A 27,276-nucleotide genomic window follows, 5' to 3' on the forward strand; every position below is an offset into this window, starting at 1 on the left:
TGGGACAATGGGTCTGAAGTTAGTTCTGCTCACCTCTATCCCGGGCCTGAGTTCTCCTTGTTCTGAGACTGAGCCTTCAAGAGCGGCTTGCTCGACGCCAGAACTAACTGTTACTTCTTCTGATACAGATACTGACCTTGGCTTAGTCTGAAGACCTCTGCATCGATGCCATCGGTTGGTATCATGGTTATGGTGAGCTTACTTACTACACTGTAGGCGCTGCATCTACTACCTCGGTGGTATGTAAAGTCAGGCATGATGGTGGCCTGGCACGCGCGAAAACTTCTCTAAGCTGTTGTGTTTCAGCACACCCGTTATTTGTTGTGGTAACGCGGTGTTGCGAACTTCTTTACTTGACTTACTTAGTGCGAACTTAACTCAACCATAGGAAGTAAGTAATTAGTTACTTCAAAGTGACTATGGTAAAGTTCACACATACGTGAACTGAGTGTGAAGAAGAGTGTTAGAGTGGCAATGGTGACGGCGCTAGCCTAGAGCCTGTAGAGGAGGTGTGCATCTGTGAGGTGTGGCCGGAGGTGCGGAACTGAGTGCGGGTCGATTGAAGTCGGACTACATGTACAATGTGTACAATGTACTTGTAAGTGGGTCTTGCCGCAAGTTGGCGTAGATCTAAAGGCTGCAGCTCTGGCATCTAATCGTTGTTCCCCCGGCCGGGTGCTACTGCTTGCAATGCGCGTGATGACTTGCGTATAATACGCGTTTTTCATCATCGGCATGCAGCGCTCCAAGCCGCGGAAACCTTCCCAGGCCCAGAGAGAAGAAGCATAGAATTCACTCATCATAATATCCGCTGAACGCTGAGGTGAAAGCTACAATTTGCATTTCGAATTTGTTTAAACCTTTCAGTGTGTGTTGTGGTTAACCAGTAACAACACACACTGAAGGCATATCCGTTATTTGAATGTATTACATGTATCCATATTTGAAAGTAATAGAAGGAGTGAAAAGCCAGTCATGATTCGTGGAATACAATATTTTCAAATCAACCCTGTCTTCACATCTATAATTATCTACATCATAGTGAAAGCCGGAGAGTAGGATGAATGAACATGCCGGCTGAGCTAGAGTATTGATAAGGTATAGACTGAGTTTTCACAATCCATCGGCAAAGGAAGAGAGAGAGAGAGAAAGAGAGAGAGAGAGAGAGAGAGAGAGAGAGAGAGAGAGAGAGAGAGAGAGGGGTGGGGGAGAGAGCAGGATTCTGCATCAAGTCCAACTTCTGCTATTGTGTGTATTGCTTGTCCTTGTCCTGCTGGTGTGTCCTATAACGTGGTCTCCATGATCAGCTTTTCGTCAATGAACACGCTAGTCCATGGCCTTCGTTGATTCAGTGGGTACAGTATATGCTTCAGAGTCCGCAGAGCTAGCTAGGCATGCGGAAGGTTGATGTGGAAGTCAAAGTTGAACGACTTGTCCTCATCCTTATATGGGTACCACTGTATACACATACACATACACGTATACCGGCGCAACCGATGCATGGACACACAGACACAGACATAGACACACACCAACGCACACATGCACACACATTGCACTATCTACCATGCTGGCCAGAGAAATCCAACCTCATGGATAGAGTAGTGCCGCGTTAGAGTGCACAGACCAGTATGTGTAGTCACTACGGCTGCGTAGCATCCGACAATGCTATTTTTATTCATGAGGTTGGATTTCTTTGGCCAGTTCTGTAGATAATCTTCCCCACAGCTATGGCAAGGTGATGGTAACAAGGAACAGCCTTTTATAGCACCTACACACCCTTTGTAGTCCCCTATGTTCTCTTGCTGTTGCTATTGTTGTTGTTATTGTTCTCATCCATTCTATATAGGCATAATATATGTACTTTCATAAAAAATGACAAACAAAACACACAATAAAAAGAAAACACGCACAACGATCAGACATGAATGTTCACCACAGCAGCAAATACAATTCACCACAATGTAATTTGAATGGCTACCATAGCAGCACAATACAACTCACCATAATGTAATTTGTGCCCCAGATGTTGTTCACGATATTGAAAGCGAATCCGTCGGCCGCACTGGGTGTTTCCATGGGAACAGGAAATGGTGTCGGCTTACCTGAAAGCAGTGCATGGAAGGAGAAAGTGAATGGTTAGCCTAGCACACAGGCATGCTTAGGGGCCATCCGTAATTATCGATCTTTTTCACGAAACGAAAAAGTTTAGTTATGACCCACCCCCACCCTGAAACGAAAAAATTAATTGACTTGAGACTTTGTGCAGAAAATGATCTTGATTGGCTGTTACAACACAGCGAGGCCACATTTTGTGTGATTGTGCAAGTAAGTAACAACGTTAGTTATGTTTTCTTGGAAGTCTGGTACTACTTCTTGACCATGGACACATTTATTTTTCACCTACCACACACATACGCTGCTGGCACCTCTACGTCTAAACACGGGAATTGTACACTTGCAAATCGTCAGAGTCCCGACATTGACATGATACTGCCAAAACAAGTCGACTTCGGAGCGGAAACAAACGCCATAGCTATCACAGACTTCAGTGGTCGTGCCTCGCTCGCAAATGAGAGCAGCATGCATCGCCCCAGAATCGCTGTCGGAAAGCTCCGTAAGGTCGCACGCACGCCGCGCTGCGCTGCCGTCAATCAGGTACGTAGAAAGTCGATGGCCTAATTTTCCGTCTCCGGAAGACTGTCGACACGGGGATCACTCTCCATGGCTTCCCCAGCATAAGCACGATCAGATTCTTCCAGGTACATTACGACGACATCGTCTTCAGCGGCTGGCGCTCCCCATCTTTGCGTGAGAATTTACTTGGCGTGCGCCCCGCTCCGTAATTTGAAATTCTCTTGCATCGGCGGCTGGAACGAAGTATTTATCTATCCGTCGTCGGTCCCAGAGTGAATGACCATGATGACCATGATGACTGCTAGGTCCTCGTCGGAGAAGTCATCCAAGGACGAAAGGAACTCACTGCACGGAGTACAGAGTGGTATCAGTGCATCCATGCAGCACTTGCTTGGCCGCGCGACGTAGAGTGTACTGTCTGTCGATCTACTTCGATGTACACAATGATTATGTATGCATGCATCAATGCATGCACTGATGCAGTGAGCGTTGATTTTTCCGCTTTCGATGTTTTTTCAAAACGAAACCGGTCGCTACCCACCCACCCATAAACGAAACTTTTTCGTTTCGTGAAAAAGATCGATAATTACGGATGGCCCCTTACACAGGGGCGTTGGAAGGTACTTCACAATGGCACGGTCAGCCATTTGAAGTACACGTCACTCATGTGTGTGCGGTGGTGTGTGTGGGGGGGGGGGGGGGGGGCTCCACTGCAACATTTCGAAATTTAGAGCCCATATCAGGTCGTTTTATGGACTCACGGCCACCTAGGGCAAGTAGAGGTATGGGCAATACTGAAGTGATCATAGCGCGTCCGACGTCGCTGTAATGAAGCACCCACTGGTTTTGTCTGTAACCCCTTGGAGTACAACATGATGCTGTGGTAGACTCGAGCAGGCTGTAGACCAGCAGGCTGTAGATCAACACGCATGACTGGCACGCCACTGCCAGAAGAAAGACTGCTGTGAAACTTAATTGAGAGGAACACTGACAAGACAAACTGTCGCTTTAGAAGAACTCGATAGGATAAACAACTGTGTATTGACTGGGTATACAATATAGACAAGACGGAAGAACTCCTGTTATTGCAAAAAAAACACCATCGTGTCTTGGAGTATGCCCTAAAGAGGCTTAACAGTAATTCCAATTAATGATAACCTCTCTCCCTAGACCACTGTCAATTCCTTCAGAGCTCATCAGAATCGGAGTTGGCCAAACATGTGGTGGAGTAGATTGAAAAGTGGGCCCAGCACTGCAAGTCTAGAAGAGCGTGTTGCTTACCGACACATACGACAGCCACGTGTGCCGAGCTGACGGTGAAGCCCGGGTTAGAGGTGTAGCTCATGCCGCCAGTCCCCACGGCGTGCAGATGCTTGCTGCCATTGCTGTGGAGAACAAGAGAGAGAAGGACAGAGAGAACACAGGGTGAAGGACAGGTAGAACAGGGTGAAGGACATCATAGGGAAGAGACACGAGAAGAGAAAAGTGGAGAAGAAAATGGATAGAGGAAGGGAAGAAGGAAAGAGAAGACAAGACAAGAGAAGGGGAGAGAAGGGAAGATGACAACGTACATGAGCGGGTGAAAGGAGACATTTGTGTTCCTGTGCAACTGCATGCACTGCAGGTGACACCTTCATTTTCTTAGATTCCTCGTTACATACGAGTATGTGTGCCGTCTGAATTATCACATGTATGTGTGCAAACTGATGTGTGCATACGTACATAGGCCTTACAGCAACGATTTTTCAAAGAAAACCTCTTTTACTCTTCTTGGTCTGTTACTGTAAACCAATCAGTTTACTCCAAATTATAAAAGTGAGGAATGATCAGATGCGGTCATGTGTGCTGAATGCAATACAGGCAGAATCATAGGATGACTTCTCACTTCATTATATCCAGCACAGATATCTGCTGGCCCACTTTCTCCATCATCATTGTTGAAGAGTTTGTCACCACCGGGTTGAATTGCAGAGACATGGACTCTGAACAGTAGCACACACAGAAACCAGGCAGGCAGGATATTGGTACGTAATGCAAGGGCAGCAGCATTAGCAACAGCAGCAACAACAGTAGCAGTAGCAGCAGCAGCACCACCACCACCAGCAGAAGCAACAGTAGCAGCACCAGCAGCAGCAGCAGCACCACCACCACCAGCAGCAGCACCACCACCACCACCAGCAGCACCACCAGCAGCAGCAACAGCAACAGCAGCAGTAGTAACAGCAGCACCCGTGCTTCGGACAACTTCCGCACACGGCGGGCCTGTGTGTTATCACAACTTATCAGAGTATATATGTCCAATAGACTGCGCAATACCGAAAGGCAGAGCTAGCTAAAACAATAAGTTCAAACATTTTTTCATCCTCTTATCGTTTTAACCCGCAACATAGATATTTTACGACTTTGGAGATACGATACTGAAGTTGTGTAGCACCCACCTGGTATGCGAGTGGCGGTCTTGTTCACAAACGTCATGCGAATATCAACGCCAGTACCTGGGCTAATAGTGATGTTGAGATAGGCACGTTCAGGTGCTCCATAGTTACTGACCAACATGGCCGGGAAGCTGACCTCCACAACAAAGCTAGCTGTCAACAGACAGAGAGAATGAGAGAGAGAGAGAGAGAGAGAGAGAGAGAGAGAGAGAGAGAGAGAGAGAGAGAGAGAGGGGGGGGGAGAGAGAGAGAGAGAGAGAGAGAGAGAGGGGGGGGGGGGAGAGAGAGAGAGAGAGAGAGAGAGAGAGAGAGAGAGAGAGAGAGAGAGAGAGAGAGAGAGAGAGAGAGAATGCAGCACGGCAGAACAGGACAATGTCTGTGCATGCAAGTCATAATTATATGGATGGCTACCGAGATATTGCCATAGCAGCTCAACACAGAGGTTCCATTCATACACACACATCTAAGCACATACAAAAGTGCACGTACATGTATGCATGTTCCCCACTGACACCTCTGACATCAAGAAGCCTCGCGGACGCCCCCCTATGCGTTGGATCGATCCTGTCCGAAAAGATCTCAAGAGTGTCAAAATTACCATCAGCAACGCCCACACCCAAATTCATGACCGAATACAGATGCGTTAGCTGCTACTTCGGCATGCAGGTGTATATCCACAGGCCGTGGACAGACATGCAAACACGCAAACACACACACACACACACCATTGGACCATTGGACCATTGGACGCCCATCGCCGGAGGCGATGATAGCGATGCTACAGCAGAAGCCATAGTAGCTTGTGCTGGGACTGCACCATTCAACAGCTTGCAACGCTGAAGAATTGACTGCCACTATTCAATCTGGTCTACACCACACAGCTATGAAGTGGCTTTTTCTGACCAGTGGATCCCTACTTTTCATATTTTTTCCGCACACACATCACACCACATACTCCGGCATGCACTGGCTGTTGGTAACCACCCAGGAGAATGAAAGAAAAGTCAGGAGGAGTCTGAGAAAGAGAAGAAAGACGCGTGTGACCATAATCGTCGGGAATCGAACCCGCAACCTATTGATTGGAAATCGCTGCACATACCACTGCACCATATGGGACACACACACACACATACACACACACACACACATACATACACACACACACACACACACACACACACACACACACACACACACACACACACACACACACACACACACACACACCCCAGACACACACACATCAGTACATTCACAAGTACACTGCAGTGCTCTCACAGTCTTTCATCCACAACGACTGCATGCTAGCGTAGACTTCCTGATGTGAGCTGCCTCCAGTGACATTATCCAGGCCTGGCTTGCCAAAGTCCAGGTCCATCCAACCACCCTTCTTGTATATACGCAGATACTCCTCCATAAACACCTGGAAGACAAGGAAGGGAGTATACAATGGTGAATCTGAGGTTTTAGCTGTTGCAGTGCAACTCTGCATGTAGTACGTACTCTGATAATTCTAGCTCTGGTTTAGTAAGGGTGTATTGATACACACCGAAGTGAGCTAGGCATGATAAGAAGTACCTTGGACATACTAAGTATTGTAAGTCTTCAAATATTCAGCGTATATTTATTTTCGACTATTTTCGGCCTGGTCATGTTTGGCCGAAAATTTGTAGCGGCCAAAATTTTGTTTTGCAATGTTCAGTGTGACAGTGTATACAGGTGGCAGCAGTACAGGCCGAAAATGTGATGCTCCAGAAATGGGTTTAACTCTGGGAGGCTGAAATTTGAAAGGGCCGAACATTTGTAGACTTGCAGTACTCTTTCCCGTTGCCATGGGGATGCGTCTTATCAGAGTTCTACTGTGTCTATATTCATTGGTGGACGCGAATTGGCTCCTGCAGAGTGGTTTGTATCCGAGAAGAAACCCGTCTCTTGCAAGGAAACAAATCTCTGTGCAACAGCGTATGTACCGGAAAGTCTGGGAAGCAGAACTCCCTCCTCTACCCGGCCTCAATCAAAGTTGCTTCCAATCATCCCTTCTTGACTAGGGTCTAGAGTAATTACAGTCGACTCCACTTATAATGAACTTGCATATAGGAAATTTCGTGATATAGCGAACCAGTGCCCATGTCCCTGTTGAAAGTGACTTTGAACCCATACAAAGTATACTTGAAAATAGATCCGTTATAGCGAACAGTTTTCGTTTATATTATGAACTGCATTCTGTAGGGGTGCGTGTAAAGCAAGTCCAATCACACAGTCATGGGCCACATGCCAGTCGGGACGTGTTGCTTGTTTGGTGTGAGTGCATTTCGGCTGAACTTCGGCTATAAAGAACTAGTTCTCCCGCACAATGGTGTTCGTCATATCAGGAGTCGACTGTTCTAATCTCACCTGATAATCTTGTTCGTCGAAGGACTGGTAGAGGAAGGCTGACAGGATGTTGCTATCGGATGCCAGCTGTACACCGCCCGTCATGAGATGGTTTATACCGGCCGGTTGCTTGGAGAAGCCTATCTCAACTGTCCCGACTTTGAACACCTGCAGCAGCAAATAGAGTGACCCAAGATAGAGCGAGGAAGTTTTTTGCTCCCACCCTGGAGCTCCAAGGAGCCGACTGACTTGACACTTGCCCTGAAGTCAGCAGGCAGGAAAAGCACGAGCTCCAGGCTGAGAGCAAGCGACTTCCTTATCAAATTATTGCGGAGGTCGCCACCACTATTTCAAAATAGGGTGACCCAAGATTAGTCTGTAAGCTTCCTATGCAAGGTGATGGCTAAATGTTTCAGCGCTCTGCACACATGGAGGTAGGAAACTAAAAAAATGCAAAGAACACAAAGCACTCTTTACCCTCTCAACCAAGAACATTGAACATTCCTAAAAACAGCAGAGAATGACTATGCCGTCCTGTCATACACCATCAAATGAGTTACTGCAAAAGCAGAAATTTTCGGTGGTGTCACAGTATGTTTTCGATATTCTCCAAAATCGGCGGTTTGGTGGATTGAAATTTTCGGTAAACCCGCTTTCCAGGTAAGTGTACTAATGATAGCTTGCATGCCGTCCTACCGGTAGGACCCAAGAAATCGCGCTGCAAAAGTGCTTTTGGCTGAGAAATTTCTTGAAACAATTGTTGAGATGAGGTTTTGTCAGGCAAAGTAATGGCGCAAAATGCAAGACTATGTCCAGTGCATTGCATACGCGCAATTTTATCAATTGTCAAAATGGCCGCACATACTCCTGTCGGAACGCTAGCAACTCTGTCCAAAGTGAATTTTGACCATGAGACATCAATTGTGGTGAGGTACTAATGTTTTTTTCGTCAGCCAAGGCAGTGGAATGCATAATTCCATACACCGTTTCCATGGTTACCATTTGCTGTTACCATGGAATTTCGTACTATGCCTTGTGCGATCACGTCTAAAATTTGTGGACTCCTTCATTAGCCCCTGAGCAACAGTTTAGGGTCAGGTTTTAGGTCAATGTTAGAACAGAGGCCATGCAGCATGTCTGTGTATGATGGTCCTACCGGTAGGTCCTACCGGTAGGACCGAGGTCTATGCAAGCTATCATTAAACCTCTTTAGGACGAACACCGAGGGACCGGTGGTATTTGTTTGCAATAACGGGAGTTCTTCTTATCCATATTAATTTTTATACCCATTGAATACGCAGTGTTTTCTGCAATAAAGTTATGAATGCTAGTTCTTCTAAAGCGAAAGTTTGTCTTATCAGTGTTCTTCTTTTAAAACCAGGTTTCACTGTAGTACTATACCGAAATTTCGGTGCGGGTTTATTTTCGGTAAAATGTTCGGCACCGAAGTTACCGAAAATGAAACACCAGTGAAAATTTCTGCTTTTTACAAATGAGTTACTGCAAAAGCAGAAATTTTCGGTGGTGTTATGTTTTCGATATTTTTCCAAAATTGGCGGTTTGGTGCAGGGAAATTTTCGGTAAACCCGCTTTCCAGGTATTTGTGCTAGTACTATGCCAACATTTTTGTTGCGCTTTATTTTTTTGTAAAAAATTCCGGCACCGAAGTTACCGAAGATGAAACACCACCGAAAATTTCTGCTTTTACAGTCCAAGATCCTAGGCCGTACCTGTGATACATCTGTGACCTGGGTATATCCAGTCAGACTGGGCATGTCAGCCTGGATGCGGTCGAGCGCAGCTTCAATGTCGACTCGGAGAGGATGCTGCTCGTGCATTGCGTCCACTGCATAGTTGATGGCCCAGTCGCGCTGCTCCTGCCAGCCATTGACCATGCCCAGGTATTTCGCCGAGCCTTGGACACTGTGGAACTGTATGGGAAATACACATAATGAATGTGATTTTTAATCAGAAAATGATGACACGTGCATTCATGCCTTGCCCAGGGGCACAGCCCCCCCCCCCCCCCCCCCGCCCCCTTCCCCCGCTCTCTTCTGCTCTACACATACACCCACCCATTCCATTTTTTGTATTACCATGGGCTCCCCCTCCCCGGTCTTGGGGGTCACTCTTGATCAGCCACAGAAATTTACTTGCTTAGGAAATAACTCCAATCTGACTGTCCATTCCTCCTAAATAGTCCCTCCAGCACCGACAACTCAAAAACTGCAAATCCAATGTCCTGAACGCATCGTCAAGGACTATTATTATTCATAAGAAAGAAAAAGGACCAAGGAACTACAAGTTACGCTATTATGTACACTAACGCCATCAGTTACTAAACAATCAGCTCATGCGATAACATTGTTGTCATGACCCGGATCAGACTCGTCGTGAAAGCGACCATGCATTGAGTTCAGCAGCCAAAAGCTGGGCTCCGAAATATTCTAGAGTTCTGTAAGAACCATGATTAGTCCTACGAAGGATTTGGCACTTTCGTTAGTTGAGCAATCATGGCTTACAACTCGTGGCCTCGAGTCACAAGTGTTGTCGTACGGCGGCTACACCTTCAGTACAAGTCGTCAGCATTGTACTCACTACACTGTTGAGCTTGAGGGGACCCTGCTTAGTCCTGCAAGGGAGCTGATACCTTTGTTAGACGAGCAAGCATGGCACCTCTTCTCGCGTCGTACGACGTAAAGGGTCCTGCAAGTGCTTCGCGCACTGCGGACTCCGTTATCCCTTTTTGGGAGAGGTCACGGCTTGACCGTGCAGCGCCCTACGGGGTAATGAGAGGGAAGAGCCTACGGGGCAGAAGATGAAGGGTGACCCAATCAAGACACCGTACGAAGGCGGCGCGCTCTAGCTGCGGCAACATCCGTCAGCGTACTCCAGGCTCCGTCGCACGATCGCCGTACGAATAACCTCGGACATCACGCATAGTTGTAACTCTTTCATGTAATGTGGGTGAGCGAGCTCCCCGTATTGATTGATCATTCTTTGTACTATATTCTAGTTTGGCTGATTGCACATATTGCACCACTGTTTGTAATATAGAAATAATCCTTACGCATTCTTGCCACTGTATACTTTTGATCACATAATGTAGCATATATAAGGAGCTGTTTTGCTAACATTCATCCTCGATTCTCGGGGAGCCCACTACTCCTCTCGATTCTCGGGGAGCTCACTACTCCTCTCGATTCTGAGAGAGTCACTCCGACTCTCTCCTGCTTTGGTCTTTTGACTCTACACACTTGATCTTTCGATCTAGTACTGCAATGGTTCAAATAAACACTGTTCAAGTGGAATTAGAAACCTGTCGTTCTATGTGAGCTAGCAACTTGGATGGCGACTATATTGGTCGTCTACCTGGGTAGCCACTAGACTGATCTAAGCCAAGTCACAAACCCGCCGAAGCGCGGCCATGACATTTGGGGCTGTGACCAGGATCCAAGTTGCGTCTTGCTGTTGCTCCGGCAGAGTAGTCGTAACTCGGTGTGCACTGGTCCATGCTGAACTCTGAGCTCTTGTTTACTCGAGCACGCAGAGGTGTGAATTTGATGTCGATTTCACGAGGCTGCATGCAGTTCTCAAGTGGATTCGGCAGCGAACTGTTTGTTCTGTTCTGGCCTTGGTCCGTTCAGTTGAACACTCTGTCTGAGTGCGTGCACATGGAACGTGAACTCGTTCTGTTTTGTAGCTGTTGCTACTAGTTGGCGTGCCAACTTTTTTTTTCCGGAAGACCTGGCGAAAGTCGGTCATGCCGCCGACGAGAGTTTCGACTCCCGCACCACTTGTTGGTCTGAGATATGTGTCAGCTGCACTCGATTTGCGGTGTAGACGGCGCATTGTTCGAACCCACGGAGGTTCTTGCAAGGACGTGCAATGAGGAAACTCTGCTGTTTGTCAGCGCTTGCACAGAAACTGCTCGAGAAGCGAAATGCTTTTAGACTTTTAGAGTCGTCTTGCAGTGGCAGGATCGATGACTGCATGAAGCTTAGCTTCTACGTTGCCCTCAACTTCAGCTGCAGTTGAGGAGTGTTGCTGTTCTTTTGAACTTTGACGGTTCAAAAACAGTCAAGAGGACTATGTCCTTGTCGTGTGACGGAGTCACGAAGCCAGATTTTGAAACTGGGCGCACCAGTTGAGATGCTGGCTGAAACGATGCTACAGTAACAAGTTCTGCAGAGAGCTTGAACAACTGCTGATTTGAGTTCGCTGATGCGGATCTCAAATGTTTTGATTGGAGTGTGATGGAAATCACTAGTGAGCTGATGCCCACCTGAAACCAGCATTTCTGTGTTGGACGATGCCTGTTTGGTGTCGGATATGTCGCGACGTCCGCACCCTGTGGTGTTTCGTCACGTACTAAGTATGATGTTGGTTACTGGTTCTGACATTGGACGCGAGGTGCTGTCCCAATTCCTTGCGAGATCACTTCGGGTGGTGGAGCACTGCATTTTAAAGCTTCTAAAGCTGACGTCGTTCCGCCAAACCATGATGGTGACGGCAAACGAGAGCACGTTCTTCGCTTGCGGAGGCGTGAAGTGATACTCCCTTTTCGGAGGTGACGGTTAACGCCGTGCTAGACACGTCGGAAGGGTTGCCGACCTGTGCCTTGACGATACCTGATGGGTGTTTTCAAGGAATGAATGATGTCATGATGGCGCATGCGCTAGTGAGCCCTACGGTGGATGGTGTTCCCGTACGGGTGTTGAATTACTCTGACGAGGCAGTGGCTCTAGAGAGGGCAATGCAGATTGGTCGGTTAGAACCAATATCTGAGGTCATGAGCATCGTGACCGAAGACACTCTGGCTGATGGCCAGGGAGAGGAATCAGTTCAAATAGCTGAGACGGAGGACTCTCTCGGGGTCTGGAAGCAGTTGCGCATTGGCGCAAGATGTCCGGTTGTGGACCCCCGGAAAGGTTGGATGAGGACGAACTCATCCATGGAACCTTTGAGGTTGGGCGAGGACGAACTCGACCCTGGAGCCTGTAGGTTGGACGAGCTGGACTCGATCCTGGAGCCTAGGTGTGTGGACGAGCTGGACTCGGACCTGGAACACACGGAAGTGGGGGTCAGAAGAGATGGTAATGAGACATCTCTGGGACAATCTGGTATCTCCTGCGAGGAGATCCACTGCTTGCAAGCCTTAGTGCTTCGGTATCGAGATGCGTTCGCTTTGAACCCATCTGAGCTTGATCGCACTTCGGTGCTACACTACAAAATTGAGACACGTGATCGTGGTCCTGTTGCACAGGCTACTAGGCGTATGCCATTGTGTCTGTCCTTGCTGGCAGCAATGAACCTACCGTGGAGTCTTGGCGAGGTCGCCAAGGTCTTTTGTAATGGGTGGAGTGTGGGTGGAACCGATTCGTTGGATACCACCAAATCTATGAAATGGCTCCTGGAGCTCTGCAGCAGTTTTTGTACTGAACCGGATACCTACTTGGTAGAAGGGTGTGTCGACCACACGTTATGGCCTATGGTCTACATTCATCTGAGATGACACGAAATGGCGAACTGTCATACGTATACGCTTTGCGTGAAGATTTGCAACGTGCATTTAGTTGTACATGACAAGCTGCGTGTTGATCATCAGCACCAGGCTCATCTCTACGATAGTGGAGCAGTACCAGTTTCATTTTGAAGTTGGAATTTTTTTGATGGAAATGTCCCGCCTGTGGAGCCACATTTCGTACTCTATGCCCGTACCTGTTACGGTGCAGAACCAGTTGGCTTGGCCAACGAGAGCTGGGCGGTTACCGTCACGACTCGCTGACTTTAACGTTAGCCTTTGAGATCACGGGGACGTGATTCTTGAGAGGCCGGGGAATTGTCATGACCCGGATCAGACTCGTCGTGAAAGCGACCATGCATTGAGTTCAGCAGCCAAAAGCTGGGCTCCGAAATATTCTAGAGTTCTGTAAGAACCATGATTAGTCCTACGAAGGATTTGGCACTTTCGTTAGTTGAGCAATCATGGCTTACAACTCGTGGCCTCGAGTCACAAGTGTTGTCGTACGGCGGCTACACCTTCAGTACAAGTCGTCAGCATTGTACTCACTACACTGTTGAGCTTGAGGGGACCCTGCTTAGTCCTGCAAGGGAGCTGATACCTTTGTTAGACGAGCAAGCATGGCACCTCTTCTCGCGTCGTACGACGTAAAGGGTCCTGCAAGTGCTTCGCGCACTGCGGACTCCGTTATCCCTTTTTGGGAGAGGTCACGGCTTGACCGTGCAGCGCCCTACGGGGTAATGAGAGGGAAGAGCCTACGGGGCAGAAGATGAAGGGTGACCCAATCAAGACACCGTACGAAGGCGGCGCGCTCTAGCTGCGGCAACATCCGTCAGCGTACTCCAGGCTCCGTCGCACGATCGCCGTACGAATAACCTCGGACATCACGCATAGTTGTAACTCTTTCATGTAATGTGGGTGAGCGAGCTCCCCGTATTGATTGATCATTCTTTGTACTATATTCTAGTTTGGCTGATTGCACATATTGCACCACTGTTTGTAATATAGAAATAATCCTTACGCATTCTTGCCACTGTATACTTTTGATCACATAATGTAGCATATATAAGGAGCTGTTTTGCTAACATTCATCCTCGATTCTCGGGGAGCCCACTACTCCTCTCGATTCTCGGGGAGCTCACTACTCCTCTCGATTCTGAGAGAGTCACTCCGACTCTCTCCTGCTTTGGTCTTTTGACTCTACACACTTGATCTTTCGATCTAGTACTGCAATGGTTCAAATAAACACTGTTCAAGTGGAATTAGAAACCTGTCGTTCTATGTGAGCTAGCAACTTGGATGGCGACTATATTGGTCGTCTACCTGGGTAGCCACTAGACTGATCTAAGCCAAGTCACAAACCCGCCGAAGCGCGGCCATGACATTATGACACATTATAGCGTAACTTGTAGTTCCTCGGTCCTTTTTCTTTCTTACAAATTATTCATTGGCTCTCCATCCGAGACTAGTATAGTTATTACTATTATTATTACGCTTGTTCGCGTTGACATTACCAAGCAACCTTGGCTAGTCTTCGCATAAGCCAAATGAACAAAAGAAATGAGGAACGAGCGAGGCCAATGAGGCGAACACACGCGTGCAACTGCATCAACTGCAGCATCAAGGACCAGTGAAATTAATTAAACCCTGACAAGGCCCTTGGCGAGAGTCACTGATTGGTTGTCTCCTTCACAGCGAGACTGACCTCGTTCTAAATCAGAGTGTGTGCAAGATGCCAAACATTCCGGGTGCAAGTTTTAGATGAATGGACTGAGGACACTCACCTGCTCATTGCTCCAGTGTGTATAGTCATTTAGATGGCTCTTGACGTCCAGTCCCCACGTGTGCTCACCGGCCTTGACCAGCAGACGTGAGAAGTTGTAGAACCTGGGCAGTGCGAGTGGCAGCAGCAACAGCAGCAGCAACAGCAGCAGCAACAGCAGCAGCAACAGCAGCAGCAGCAGCAGCAGCAGCAGCAGTCGGGTATACATCACAATAATGTATTGTTTCCATTCGCTTCCATGTAATTGGGCGACACCGCCCGTTTGGTTCTGCGAATTCGAATAAAAGACCTACCTACCTACCTACCTACATGCTGTGTATGTAACCGAGACGTTATAATGTCAAACTGATTTTGATTGGGAGAGCATATCGGCTACAAGAACACTGGTATACTGTTGACTGCTGTAATTGCTGGTTGCGGACAAACCAAACTACGTGGCGACCACCATGAGGTCTAAAGGAAAGAATAAAGAAAGTGGCTGTATACCACAGCTAAACCAAAGCGTGCGCGCAGGCAGTAATGTGTATGCGCCGGTGGTAATGTGTATGCGCAGCAATACACCAAATACACAAACGACCAAAGCATGCGCGCGGGCTGAAATGTGTGCGCGCAGCAATACAACAAATAGAATACACCAAAAGGGGGTAAAGGGGTTACAAACTACGTTTCTGTATTCGAAGTGTAGGCGTGAAGTATGCAGAGCAGCGTGCACGGAAGTCAATGCTGAAGGTAACGTAACTAGCTTCCGTGGCAATGTAACTGTTCTTAGCACAACGACACAGACAGTGCGTATGAAGATCGCGCATGGAAGAGACACCATAAACAAGTGCCTAGTACAGGCTGAATAGTTACGGAATGCTCGAATGTGGGTTTTATCTATGTTTAGATTTAGAGCACTATAAGTGAGACATGTACGTATGTACAAACATACGTACGAGCGTGCATAGGTCCGATAATGGAATCTAGACATAACGGACACAGAACCATACAGGGCGCAGATCCATACAGGGCGTGGATCCATAAGGGGCACGGATCCTACTTTGAAGTATATGGGAGTTAGATAGACATAAGCGGCTGAATATATTACAACTATAGTACTGTACAAGAAGGATTCGCGAATGGTGGTGCCATTCGCGACACTCCGGGGCCAGGATGTCAAAGAAGATCATTCTGGATGAGTTGGCCAAGGGCCTGACGTTGACGCACTGCTGCCGCACGAGGGGGGCGCTTAGCTGGTGTTTCAAGGTCACTGGGGTGAGCAGCAGGTGTTGAATCTTGATGAGTGTCAAGCGCGGGAGTTGAAGCGGTTGGCTGACATTCGTCGTCAAACTCAAGTGGATACAGAAGTTGCAGGGGTCGGTGTAGCTCAGTTCCATCGGCTGTCGAAACTGTGGCAGAGCGCACCAATCCATCGGGACCAACGTGCAGCTTCTTGATACGTGCTAATTTCCACGTTGCTCTGGGCGCATTGTCGCCAATGAGCACTACCGACTGAATTCTAGGCTCGACCTTGGAAGAGCGACTCTGGTGGTGTTGCCGTTGGGTGCGTTCGCGCAAGCTTGACAAATAGTCGTCTCTCCATTGCTGCCAAAACTGATTTAGCAGCCTGTCACCCTTCTTCCATTTGTCGAGGAGGTCCGTTGCAGCAGATTGGTTGCCGGGTAGATAGTCAGGGTCACTGGCATCATCTGGCTGTACCAACGGCGGGTGGGCGGTTGATGTCCTGATGGAGAGGAACTGCGACGGTGTCAGGACGTTGTCGATGTCGCCGCTCACGTAGGTCAACGGTCGCGAGTTGACCACTGCCTCCACTTCACTCAATACTGTCTGCAGCTGGGAAAGGCGTAGCTTTAGTGCGCCCAGGGTCTTGCGGAGACATCTCTTCGTGATACCGACCATTCTCTCATAGAACCCTCCCATCCAAGGAGAGTAGGGCACAATGAATTTCCATTCAATGGATAGTGATGCACAATACTGGGACATCACATCGGAATTCACAGCCTTTTGGTAGGCTTCGTTGATCACTGAGTGCGCCAGTATGAACTGCGGTGCATTGTCGCACATGATCAGGGCTGGGGCACCTCGTCGCGCTATGAACCTTCTAAAGGCTAGCAGGAAAGCTTCAGTGGACATATTTTCCACAACTTCAAGGTGTACAGCACGTGTGACCATGCATGAAAACAGGAGTACCCATACTTTCTGATGTCCTTCAGCTGTCCAGATGAACAGAGGACCGAAGTAATCTAAACCAGTGTTGGTGAAGGGCAGAGAGCGTGTGACTCGTTCCGCCGGCAATGGTGGGAACATCGGTGAGGCAAATGGGCGGCCTTCTGACTTTACGCAGATCAGACACTTTCTGACAACCTGACTCACCACTGTGCGGCCAGTTGGAACCCAATACTGTTGCCTGAGTTTAGAGAGGGTATGCGCTACGCCGCCATGCATCACAAGCTGATGGGCACGTCTGACTATCAGATTCGTTACGTGGTGACCGGCTGGTAGTAGTACCGGGAATCTGGCCTTGTTGGGGAGATCAGCGTTTTCCAACCGTCCACGGCAGCGGACAATACCGTCATCGTCGCAGTAGAGGTTGAGCTGGTGAACGAGCTGGTGTCGTGTGCCGAGCTGCAGTGCCACGATTATGTTGGGATATGCAGTGGCTTGGATGTACTTCATCCAGAGTTGTTCAGCTCGGTTCATTTCTGACGTAGTGACAGGACCAGATGGTGACTCAGCGGCTTTGCGTAATCTGGACAGGAAACGCAAGCAGAGTGCAGACACACGCACTAAGGCACTAAATGATGAAAACCTAGTGTAATCAATGCCAAATGGTGGGTTAATATGTGCATCAGATTTTTTTTTCTTTTGTGACAAGTTGGCTAGGCAATGGACCACAGAATCTTTTGAACCCTGATTTGGAACTTCCTGAGATAGATGCGAAGGACCCTCCCCGGGCGGCAAAGCTGTAACCGTGTAGGCGACCTTCAGCCATTCTGGACCATGCCACCATAGAGACGAGGCTTGGAGATATGACGCTGTGACTCCACGCGATGGGAGATCTGCAGGGTTATCTGCCGAGCGGACGTATCCAATAGTGAGGTCGGGAACTGATTTGATGGCATCGACACGGTTCTGAACGAAGGTGGGCAGCCGTTTAGATGAGTTGATCCAGTGGAGAACTGTGGACGAGTCACTCCACATCACGACCGTGGCGATGTCAATGGCTAATTCGGATCGTAAGAAAGAGACCATACGCGAGCCGATGAGAGCAGCGAGCAGCTCGAGTCTGGGGATGGTGACCGCTTGGACCGGTGCAACGCGAGACTTGCTGAATACAAGCTGAACCGAAGCGTCGGAATCACTCGACTCTGACTGGTTTGTCATGCGTAAATACGCAACGGCGGCATAGGCAGCTTCAGAGGCATCGACGAATACATGTAATTCATACTGGGTGGTGGACTGCGGTAGTGGTCCAATGAACCGTGGGAACGCTATGTTACCCAAACTGTCAAGCTCCTGTGCCTGACAGGACCAACGACACAGTATGTCCGTGGGGAGCTGGTCATCCCAGCCTAGGTTGAGCTTCCAGATATCTTGGAGGAGTACTTTGGAAGATACTATCACTGGAGAAACAATACCGAGAGGATCGAAGCATCGGGAGACGGCTTGAAGAACTTGGCGCTTTGTCTGCACTACAAGTTCGCTCACAGAGACGGGTGAGATTGCAAGGGTGTCAGCCGCAGGATTCCACAGAAGACCTAGACATTTCTGTGTTGTAGCAGTTGCACGATCAGACGGGTCTACTGAATCGAGGAACGCGGATGAGTTTGAAGACCATTCACGGAGGTTCATACCAGCCTCAGTAAACAGCTGCTTCGCGGAACGGTAGTAGGTGATGCCGTCTGCAACGCTGTCTTTGCCAATAAGTACGTTGTCCACGTAAGTGTTCCGAAGTGTTTGCATGGCATCGGCGCTGCCATCTTGACGTAGATGATGATCTAACGTTGCAGCTAAGAGAAACGGACTAGAGACTATGCCAAAGGGCACACGAGTGAAGCGAAAGACGCGAATGTTGTCTGTGACCACGGGCTTCGTAGTGTCATGTAGCCAAAGAAATCGGGTCACATCACGGTCTGATTCCTGAAGTGAAAGTTGGAGGAAGGCTTTTTCTACGTCGCTACATATAGCGACTGGCGATGTTCTGAAACGGAGAAGTATACCGCACAAGTCCGGAAGCAACGGCGGACCTGGATAGAGACACTCGTTTAAGCTGGGTGCGGAAGTTGAAGCTCTTGCTGAAGCATCGTACACTACACGAAGTTTCGTAGTAGTGTGGCCAGACTTGACGATACAGTGATGGGGCAGATAGTGCCGAATGGCAAAGCACTTGGGTTTGTCGACGGGGATGTCTTCGATGACGCCCGCGGTAAGTTGATCTGCAAGGACTTTGTTATACGCCTGCAAGACATCTGGCTTTCCCTGCAGTTTATGCATGAGAGAACGAAGACGACCGAAAGCTAGGTGATAGTTTTCAGGTAGCTCCGGTCGACCCGGGCGCCAAGGCCAAGAGACAACGTAACGACCACAGTCAATAGACACGGATTGACGGAACTGGTCTAAGACTTGAGTGTCGCTACTGGAAGTTGTGACCGTGCCAATCTCTTCAAGATTCCAAAACCGACTGATGTCAATCTCGGGCTGTGCGTCACATGAGAGGACCAAAGGACTACTCGGCTGAGTGGTCTGGCAAGAGACTGGACCTGTGCGGATGAATCCGACAATAGACTGAAGAAGGATCATACCGTCGCCTAGGCGGAGATGCTGATCACCTACTATGTCATAATAATGATCAAGACCAATCAGAATATCGATAGGTAAGTGTGATGCGTCAGATAGAGGCTCTGCTAGAGTAAGGCCTTTCAAGGTGGGAAGGTGTTTGGAATCCACTGGCCACTGACGTACAGGAGCGGTGATCTGTGGGTGGGTGTTGGCAACCATTGTAAAAGATGACCCATCAGTTGTGGAAAAGGTGACGCGGACAACATCGCTGTCAACTGATTTGCGTTTCTTACTGCCGAAACTACCGATCAGTAGCTTCTCCTGTCCAAGTACGGTAAACCTGGCTTTCTCTTGAAAGGACTGTGACACGAAGGATTTGTTTGAACCCGTGTCGAGGAGTAATCGGGCTTGCAGTGGTTGCTGTTCCGTACCATCACATGTGTTCATGTTGATCAGTGTGACAAGTGCTGTTTGCATGATTGTGTTGGAGGTAGGTGTACATGCTGTTGTACATGTTGAAATTTCATCTTGCTGCTGGTCTTGTGCTGCGACCGATGTAATGGTGTGTAGTGTGTTAGTGGGTGAAGCAGCTACCCTAGAAGATTGTGGTGAACTGGCGTCACCTGCGGCTGGACCAAACTTGTCCGGGCAGAGACTACGATGATGTCGATAACTTCGACAATGATAGCAATAACGAGTGCTTTTGCAAGAACCAGTGCTATGGCCAGCGCCAAGACAGAGAAAGCAGTGGCCCTTTGCTTGTTTTTTCCGTGATTCGATGTCAGGGTACTCTTGGCACTCATCAGAAAAATGCGATTTTTTGCAGAACACACATTTTTTGGCGGTGGATGAAGTTGCCAAGACTTGGGCTGACGAAGTGATCGGGTCACTGACTCGGCTACTGGAGGTGAAAGGACCTGAGTCGGAGCGTTGCTGCGATGATTGTCGGTCGGCAGCTTCATGGGCTACAACATACTCTCGAAGGTGAGTGCATAAGCTGGTCACAGTCCAATCCAATGAGCCCTTCTTTAGCTCTAGCTGTGCCAATGTGTGACGTGGCAATTTGTTGGTGATAATGGATATAAATATTGCCTGAGTGATGTTTTCTCCTAGGGCTTCCAAGCTGCGCATGTGGATATCCACCTGATCGATCAAGGCACGAAGTGATGTTGTCTGGTTACTGGCTGCCTGCAGATCCCGCAGTGCAGTGTAATGTGCATTTATGCATGTTTGCTTTTTACCGAAACGATCAGATAACAGTGTTTCGGCCACCTTGTAATTGGCACTGGACAAAGGCAAGCCTGCAATTGTATCGAGGGCAGGACCTTCTAAGAGACTCTTTAGGTAGGAGAATTTCTCCACGTCCGATAGGTTACGGGCGGCAATCGATGCTTTGAACATGTCGCTGAATTCAAACCACTTAAGTATATCTCCAGAGAACTTTGGGATGTGCAACTTTGGCAGGTTTGTGGTATGCTGTTGAGATGTGCTGCTGCCTGGCGTGTTCTGTGTTAGAACTGTCGACTGGCTTTGCTGTATGTATTGCTGTTGTTGATTTGCCATGGCTGTTTGGGCAGCAATGAACATCTGTGTTTGCTGTTGTGTGGTTTGGCTAATTTGGATTAGCTGCTTGATTTGCTGTTCAATTGCATCGGATTGAGTGGCAGAACTGCCGTCAGTTCTAGGTTCAGACTTGACACGAGTGGATGGAGTACTCTGCGAGGACAGGTGAAGAGATCGTCTGAGTGTTTGAGCTGTTCTGCTCCATAGGATTGAGTTGTCTGAGTATGACGAGATCTCACTCATTCTGTCCTCCTCAGAGTCCTCCAGATCCAATGATTCTAATGCGCTAGCAACATCTTCACAAGCATCATCATATGCACATAAATCTAGTTGCACAACTTCTAACAAATTACTTAGCTTTTGTTGATATTCGGAAACAGCGCGCGCTGAGTCACTATCGTCACTGTCACTGGTCGTCGTTTCGATTTCTCTAGCGAGCACCTCAGCATCTACGAGACTCTTCTCGATGTCGGTTTTCAACTTGCGTAGTTTACTCCGACGTAAATAGAGGGTACCAGAAAACTTAGGTCCTGGCATGATCCCGGGTTTCGGCACCAGTTTGTAGCCGAGACGTTATAATGTCAAACTGATTTTGATTGGGAGAGCATATCGGCTACAAGAACACTGGTATACTGTTGACTGCTGTAATTGCTGGTTGCGGACAAACCAAACTACGTGGCGACCACCATGAGGTCTAAAGGAAAGAATAAAGAAAGTGGCTGTATACCACAGCTAAACCAAAGCGTGCGCGCAGGCAGTAATGTGTATGCGCCGGTGGTAATGTGTATGCGCAGCAATACACCAAATACACAAACGACCAAAGCATGCGCGCGGGCTGAAATGTGTGCGCGCAGCAATACAACAAATAGAATACACCAAAAGGGGGTAAAGGGGTTACAAACTACGTTTCTGTATTCGAAGTGTAGGCGTGAAGTATGCAGAGCAGCGTGCACGGAAGTCAATGCTGAAGGTAACGTAACTAGCTTCCGTGGCAATGTAACTGTTCTTAGCACAACGACACAGACAGTGCGTATGAAGATCGCGCATGGAAGAGACACCATAAACAAGTGCCTAGTACAGGCTGAATAGTTACGGAATGCTCGAATGTGGGTTTTATCTATGTTTAGATTTAGAGCACTATAAGTGAGACATGTACGTATGTACAAACATACGTACGAGCGTGCATAGGTCCGATAATGGAATCTAGACATAACGGACACAGAACCATACAGGGCGCAGATCCATACAGGGCGTGGATCCATAAGGGGCACGGATCCTACTTTGAAGTATATGGGAGTTAGATAGACATAAGCGGCTGAATATATTACAACTATAGTACTGTACAAGAAGGATTCGCGAATGGTGGTGCCATTCGCGACAGTGTATACAGTACGGGTAAAACCTGTGTTTTCCGGATCCTGTACCAAACGGACTCCTGTATTCACCCGACAAACTGTCATGCACCAACGTGCTGGTGATTGAACGTGCATCCCTGGATCAAGTGGAGTCCTGTCATATCAGGAGAGTTTCCGCTGCACCAAGGCAAGGGTGTCCGGTTAGGACAGGTTGTACTGTATCGAATATCTCATATGACAGGAAGTATTCATGATGCATTTGTAGACTCGGTTTGCGAGCGCTATTTCATCCTTACAGCAGTACAGTCATCACCACAACACACACATACACGCATACACTCAGACTCAGACTCAGACATGCCCATCACGGAAGCGATGATAGCGAACAGCTATGTTAGACATAGCAACTTGTGCTGGGATTACACCATTCAACACCACACACATGCAGACACACACATGCACATACGTACGTACACACACACACACACACACACACACACACACACACACACACACACACACACATACACACATACACACACACACACACACACACACACACACAGAGCCGTGTCTAGGCGCATACCAATCACTGACTTACTCGCTATCGTCAAAGGAGCACTTCTTCTGCTCCAGGCACGCCGACCTTGCTGCCATTATTGCTCGCGATGCAGCAGTTTTCCATGGATCCGACGGAACTCCATAGATCCTGAACACCAGAACAGCAAAGCAAGAGTACTGGACTAAGAACCACAACAACACGACATGCCCATTAGGCCGGGCTAGTGGTACCATATTGATTGGGCTTGGGCGAATTTTCACTTCGAAGCTCCTTGAATTGAAAAAAAGAACCCTCGCTTCAGTGATGGACAATTGATGGTTGTCAAGAATGAATGGAGAGAAGAGTTTGGGACAACTGGATCCATACAACTCCAACAGTCGCTATGGAAACACAGAATCAAACTATGACGTACAGTGCTTGGTGCGGCACAGCAGGTAAAGTGCGGGGTGTGTGCACATGCATCCTCACCTGCTTGAGCGGCAGGTGAGCATGCACATACACCTTAACTGCTCACTACTGTGCTAATTTCTTGACGATCGGGCAGCCAGTCGAGGCAGCCTGAAAGAGTCCTCGATGGACCAGATTGCCGAGAGCGGCAACACACGATTACAGGAGACAGGATGCTGTGCGTGATGTAACACAGACAACATTTTGCCTGTCATCCAGAGTGCGTGAAACTTGAACTGCGACCATGCAGAGCACAAACAGCAGTTCATCTCCGCGCATTTGCACTGTTTTAAACAAAAAAAAGTATACACTGATGCACTCAGGGATACTTGAAGGAATGCACATACTGTAGTGTCGCGTATAACAGCATGACCTGTATAGAAGCAAGACTCAAATAGAGCCGATTTTTCGAAACACGCCGTGATACAGAAGCACAATTTGAATAGAAGCACACGTACTTGCGCACTACATGTATGACATTGTCCACTGTACAGTGTAGACTGAAGATGTTGACGTAGACACATGTTTTGAATAGAAGCACGGTTTGAACCCCGGCTTATACGGCCGTATTAAAGCATCTGCTTTTATACGCGACATTACGGTAAGTCATGACCGAATGACCGCTAGTATTGAGAAATGGCTGGTAAGCACATGAGATGCGGATCACTGAATGACAGACGCACATCAGAGAGAAGACCAACAGAAAGAGGGGAGAAGAGCTACTGACCAAGTGTCTCCGATCTCTTGATCGTACACTGGCAGTTTGTCGATTTGCGGCAAGACGGCGCGGACGAAGCTGTCGTAGTCGGAAGCCACCACCTGTGTTGTGCACGCAAACAGCACACGTGTGTTGCCAGGCATGTGTGTATGCCGATGATGCATGCACAGACACACGTGTGGGCATGTGTACCCACACACACACACACACACACACACACACACACATGCACGGAGGAATATCTACGTATTAAAAAGAGGAGACAGAATGGAGCCGAACGAACCTCTAACTTCTTCAACACTATGCCAACAAGCTTGATCCTACAGAATTGAGATTAACAAAAACAGGCACGTAGCACGTATGGAGCACGGGGGCACGTGCACCCCCCTAAAAATTTCGACCTAGGTCCAGCACGCACATAATGACCACGAAGGACCACTGATCCTTTGACGCCCATCACCAGAGGCGATGACAGCAATGCTACAGCAGAAGCCATAGGAACATGTGCTAGGATTGCACCATTAAACAGCTTGCAAGACTGAAGAATTGACCGCCACTATTCACCCTGGTCTACACCACACAGCTATGAAGTGGCCTTTTCTGGCCAGTGCATCCCTAATGTTCGGTCTCTTTCATTTTTTTCCCGCACACACATCACACCACATACTCCGGCATGCACTTGCTGTTGGTAACCACCCAGGAGAATGAAAGAAAGGTCAGGAGGAGTCTGAGAAAGAGAAGAAAGACGTATGTGACCATAATCGTCGGGAATCGAACCCCCAACCTATCGACTGGAAATCGCTGCACATACCATTGCACCATATGGGACACCAGGGATGAATTTATCCTGTATCGCATCGCAGTTTGCGATGCAAAATTGATCTACTGCTACTCAAAAGTCACCATGACTCGCAGAAAAGTGCGATACATACAGGCTATCTATGCCTAGTTTGCACTGTCAAGTAACATGCATACAGTGCAGTGTATGTGGTGCAGGTACTCTCAATCTGGGTGCACATGTACGCTTCAGTCGTTTTTTCTGCAAATGGGCTTTCAGGCATCACTCTCAAGAAGGATAATGTGGTAAACACCCAACCTTCAAAGAAAAATGCTAATCAAAATCAAAGACTGCTACACAATTGTGATTTTGTATAGCAGAAACTGCTATGCAAAAATATGACAGTAAATTCATCCCTGGACACACATAAAGGACATACACAAGCCATCCTACATATATGCGGCCGTGCACCCCATATAAGGGGACCCACTACGCCCCTGAGAATGATACAGTCCATGGCTCAGAGTCACAGCTACTGACCGTTGCATTCGGGAACATTGCCTTGATCTTGGCCCAGTCTCTCTTCAATTCGTCGGCAGACGGAGGTCCCGAGTTGTCACCGCGCACCCCAAAGACGAGCGCATCCTCCACTCCATCGATGACCACCGCATCGGAAGCGCTGCAGCAGCTCTGTATTCACAAAAGGTGTGTGGATCGGAACATACGTCAGCTCTGTGAGCACAGTAGGTAAGGGGAACACTACTTAATACTAGTAGAGTAAAACCTGTAGAGGCGACCACTCGGATAAGGTGACCACCTGTGCTAGAAGACCACTGACACCAGGACCAAGAGATGCTACTTCCAGTCAAATGACCCTGGATAAGGAGACCGCCTGGTAACAGAGACCACTTTTGTTCAGGTCCCTTGAGCGGTGGTCTTAGACAGGTTTCACTGTACGTGGACTTGAGTACCATATTTTCCGCATCGTAAGTAGCTCCCCAACCATTTTCAGGTTTGAGCCGTTTGTTCCAATGTATTCGTGCGGGAAATCACACTCGATTGATGATGTACAGTGAAATTTGTCTATATAGGCGACGACCGTCCAACGACCTTACAAATGCTGTGTTCGTGTACAGGTCGTCTACCTATCCAAGGTGGCCCACGTGGAAATGGCATCCGGTATCTCTATAGTGGTCCTCTAGGACAGGTGGTCGCCTTATCAGAGCGGTCACCTTGACACATTCTACAGGACTGTAAGTCTACAAAATTTCGGCCTGTACTGCTGCTGCCTGTATACACTGTCATACTGAACCTTGCAAAACAAAATTTCGGCCGCAACACATTTTCGGCCAAATATGACCAGGGCGAAAATAGCCGAAAATAAATATGTGGTGAATATGTGCTGACTTACAGTACGTCCGTGCACCATGACATGCTCCGAATAAGAAGCGTACATGTATACCCATGCAAAGTGATGTGAACAGTAACAGGGACGTCGCACACATTACGGTCACTACCACTTTTTGCCCCAGTCACTCCATGAATCAATAAAACACACTGGTTTGGGCTCTGAATTTCCAAATAAATTGACTCAGCAACCCTCCCCCACGAGTAAATAGTACTTCAGATGGCTGACCGTACCCCACACTAAAATACCTTCCGACGCCCCTGACTGTAAGAATCGGTTTAGAGCATGCACATCGTGCCTACAGCACTGACCTGTCCACCATAACCGCCCGGATGCCACATTGCCAGCACTTCCTCGTTACTGACAGCGTCACGCCAGCGGAAGACACTGGGCACGGCCGGTGGCATGGACGCCCCGTTAACACCGACCGTGATGGCCTGTACCCCTCTCTTCTTCAGGATAGGTATGATGGACCTGACCGGCACAGAAAAAGAATCGCAAATCGGATGAGGGCAATTTTGCCGAAACGTTGCAAAAAATGGATAAAACGAGTTTGATACTATTGCAGAGTGAATGGGGAAAGAGCAGGTCTGCTCTACACTACCGTAATGTCACGTATTAAAGCTGGGCTTATTCCCGCAGGTTCAAGTCCTGCTTGGAAGCGGAAGGATTTTTTCCAGCCGTGCTGCGACCCACAGTTAATTGGGAACTCATGGCCTGGCACGAGGAGAACATGGATGCAGTGAATGGGATTTTCGGTCATTGACCACTTGCTGGTGAGCTGATCTACTCACCTCCCACCGCATTAGGAGCTGCATCTGCGCCTTGATCCTTGAAGGGTGGTGGTGTTCCTACGGATGCGGAAACTCGGTTTCCAGCCGAGTCTCACGCGAACCGTGATTTTTATTTTTTTA

The 27,276-nt window shown here is 48.3% G+C and overlaps 1 protein-coding gene across 1 annotated transcript in view; it reads right to left on the reverse strand.

The window, feature by feature from the left end:
* Positions 1-819: 819 nt before the first annotated feature.
* LOC135828822 (uncharacterized) overlaps positions 820-27,276 on the reverse strand; it is a 29,454-nt gene continuing 2,997 nt past the window's right edge. Inside the window, exons 4-16 of the mRNA XM_065341252.1 lie at positions 26,674-26,836; positions 25,495-25,644; positions 24,186-24,277; positions 23,051-23,158; positions 14,754-14,856; positions 9,176-9,376; positions 7,467-7,613; positions 6,351-6,495; positions 5,076-5,225; positions 4,523-4,619; positions 3,919-4,022; positions 2,005-2,105; positions 820-1,457 (exon numbers count right to left, since the gene is read on the reverse strand). Coding sequence (XP_065197324.1) covers positions 1,389-1,457; positions 2,005-2,105; positions 3,919-4,022; positions 4,523-4,619; positions 5,076-5,225; positions 6,351-6,495; positions 7,467-7,613; positions 9,176-9,376; positions 14,754-14,856; positions 23,051-23,158; positions 24,186-24,277; positions 25,495-25,644; positions 26,674-26,836 — 1,630 coding nt within the window. The 3' untranslated portion in view covers positions 820-1,388. The remainder of the gene's footprint in view (positions 1,458-2,004; positions 2,106-3,918; positions 4,023-4,522; positions 4,620-5,075; positions 5,226-6,350; positions 6,496-7,466; positions 7,614-9,175; positions 9,377-14,753; positions 14,857-23,050; positions 23,159-24,185; positions 24,278-25,494; positions 25,645-26,673; positions 26,837-27,276) is intronic.

Source organism: Sycon ciliatum, chromosome 12 (genome assembly GCF_964019385.1).
Source record: "Sycon ciliatum chromosome 12, ocSycCili1.1, whole genome shotgun sequence".
Classification (NCBI taxonomy): domain Eukaryota; kingdom Metazoa; phylum Porifera; class Calcarea; order Leucosolenida; family Sycettidae; genus Sycon; species Sycon ciliatum.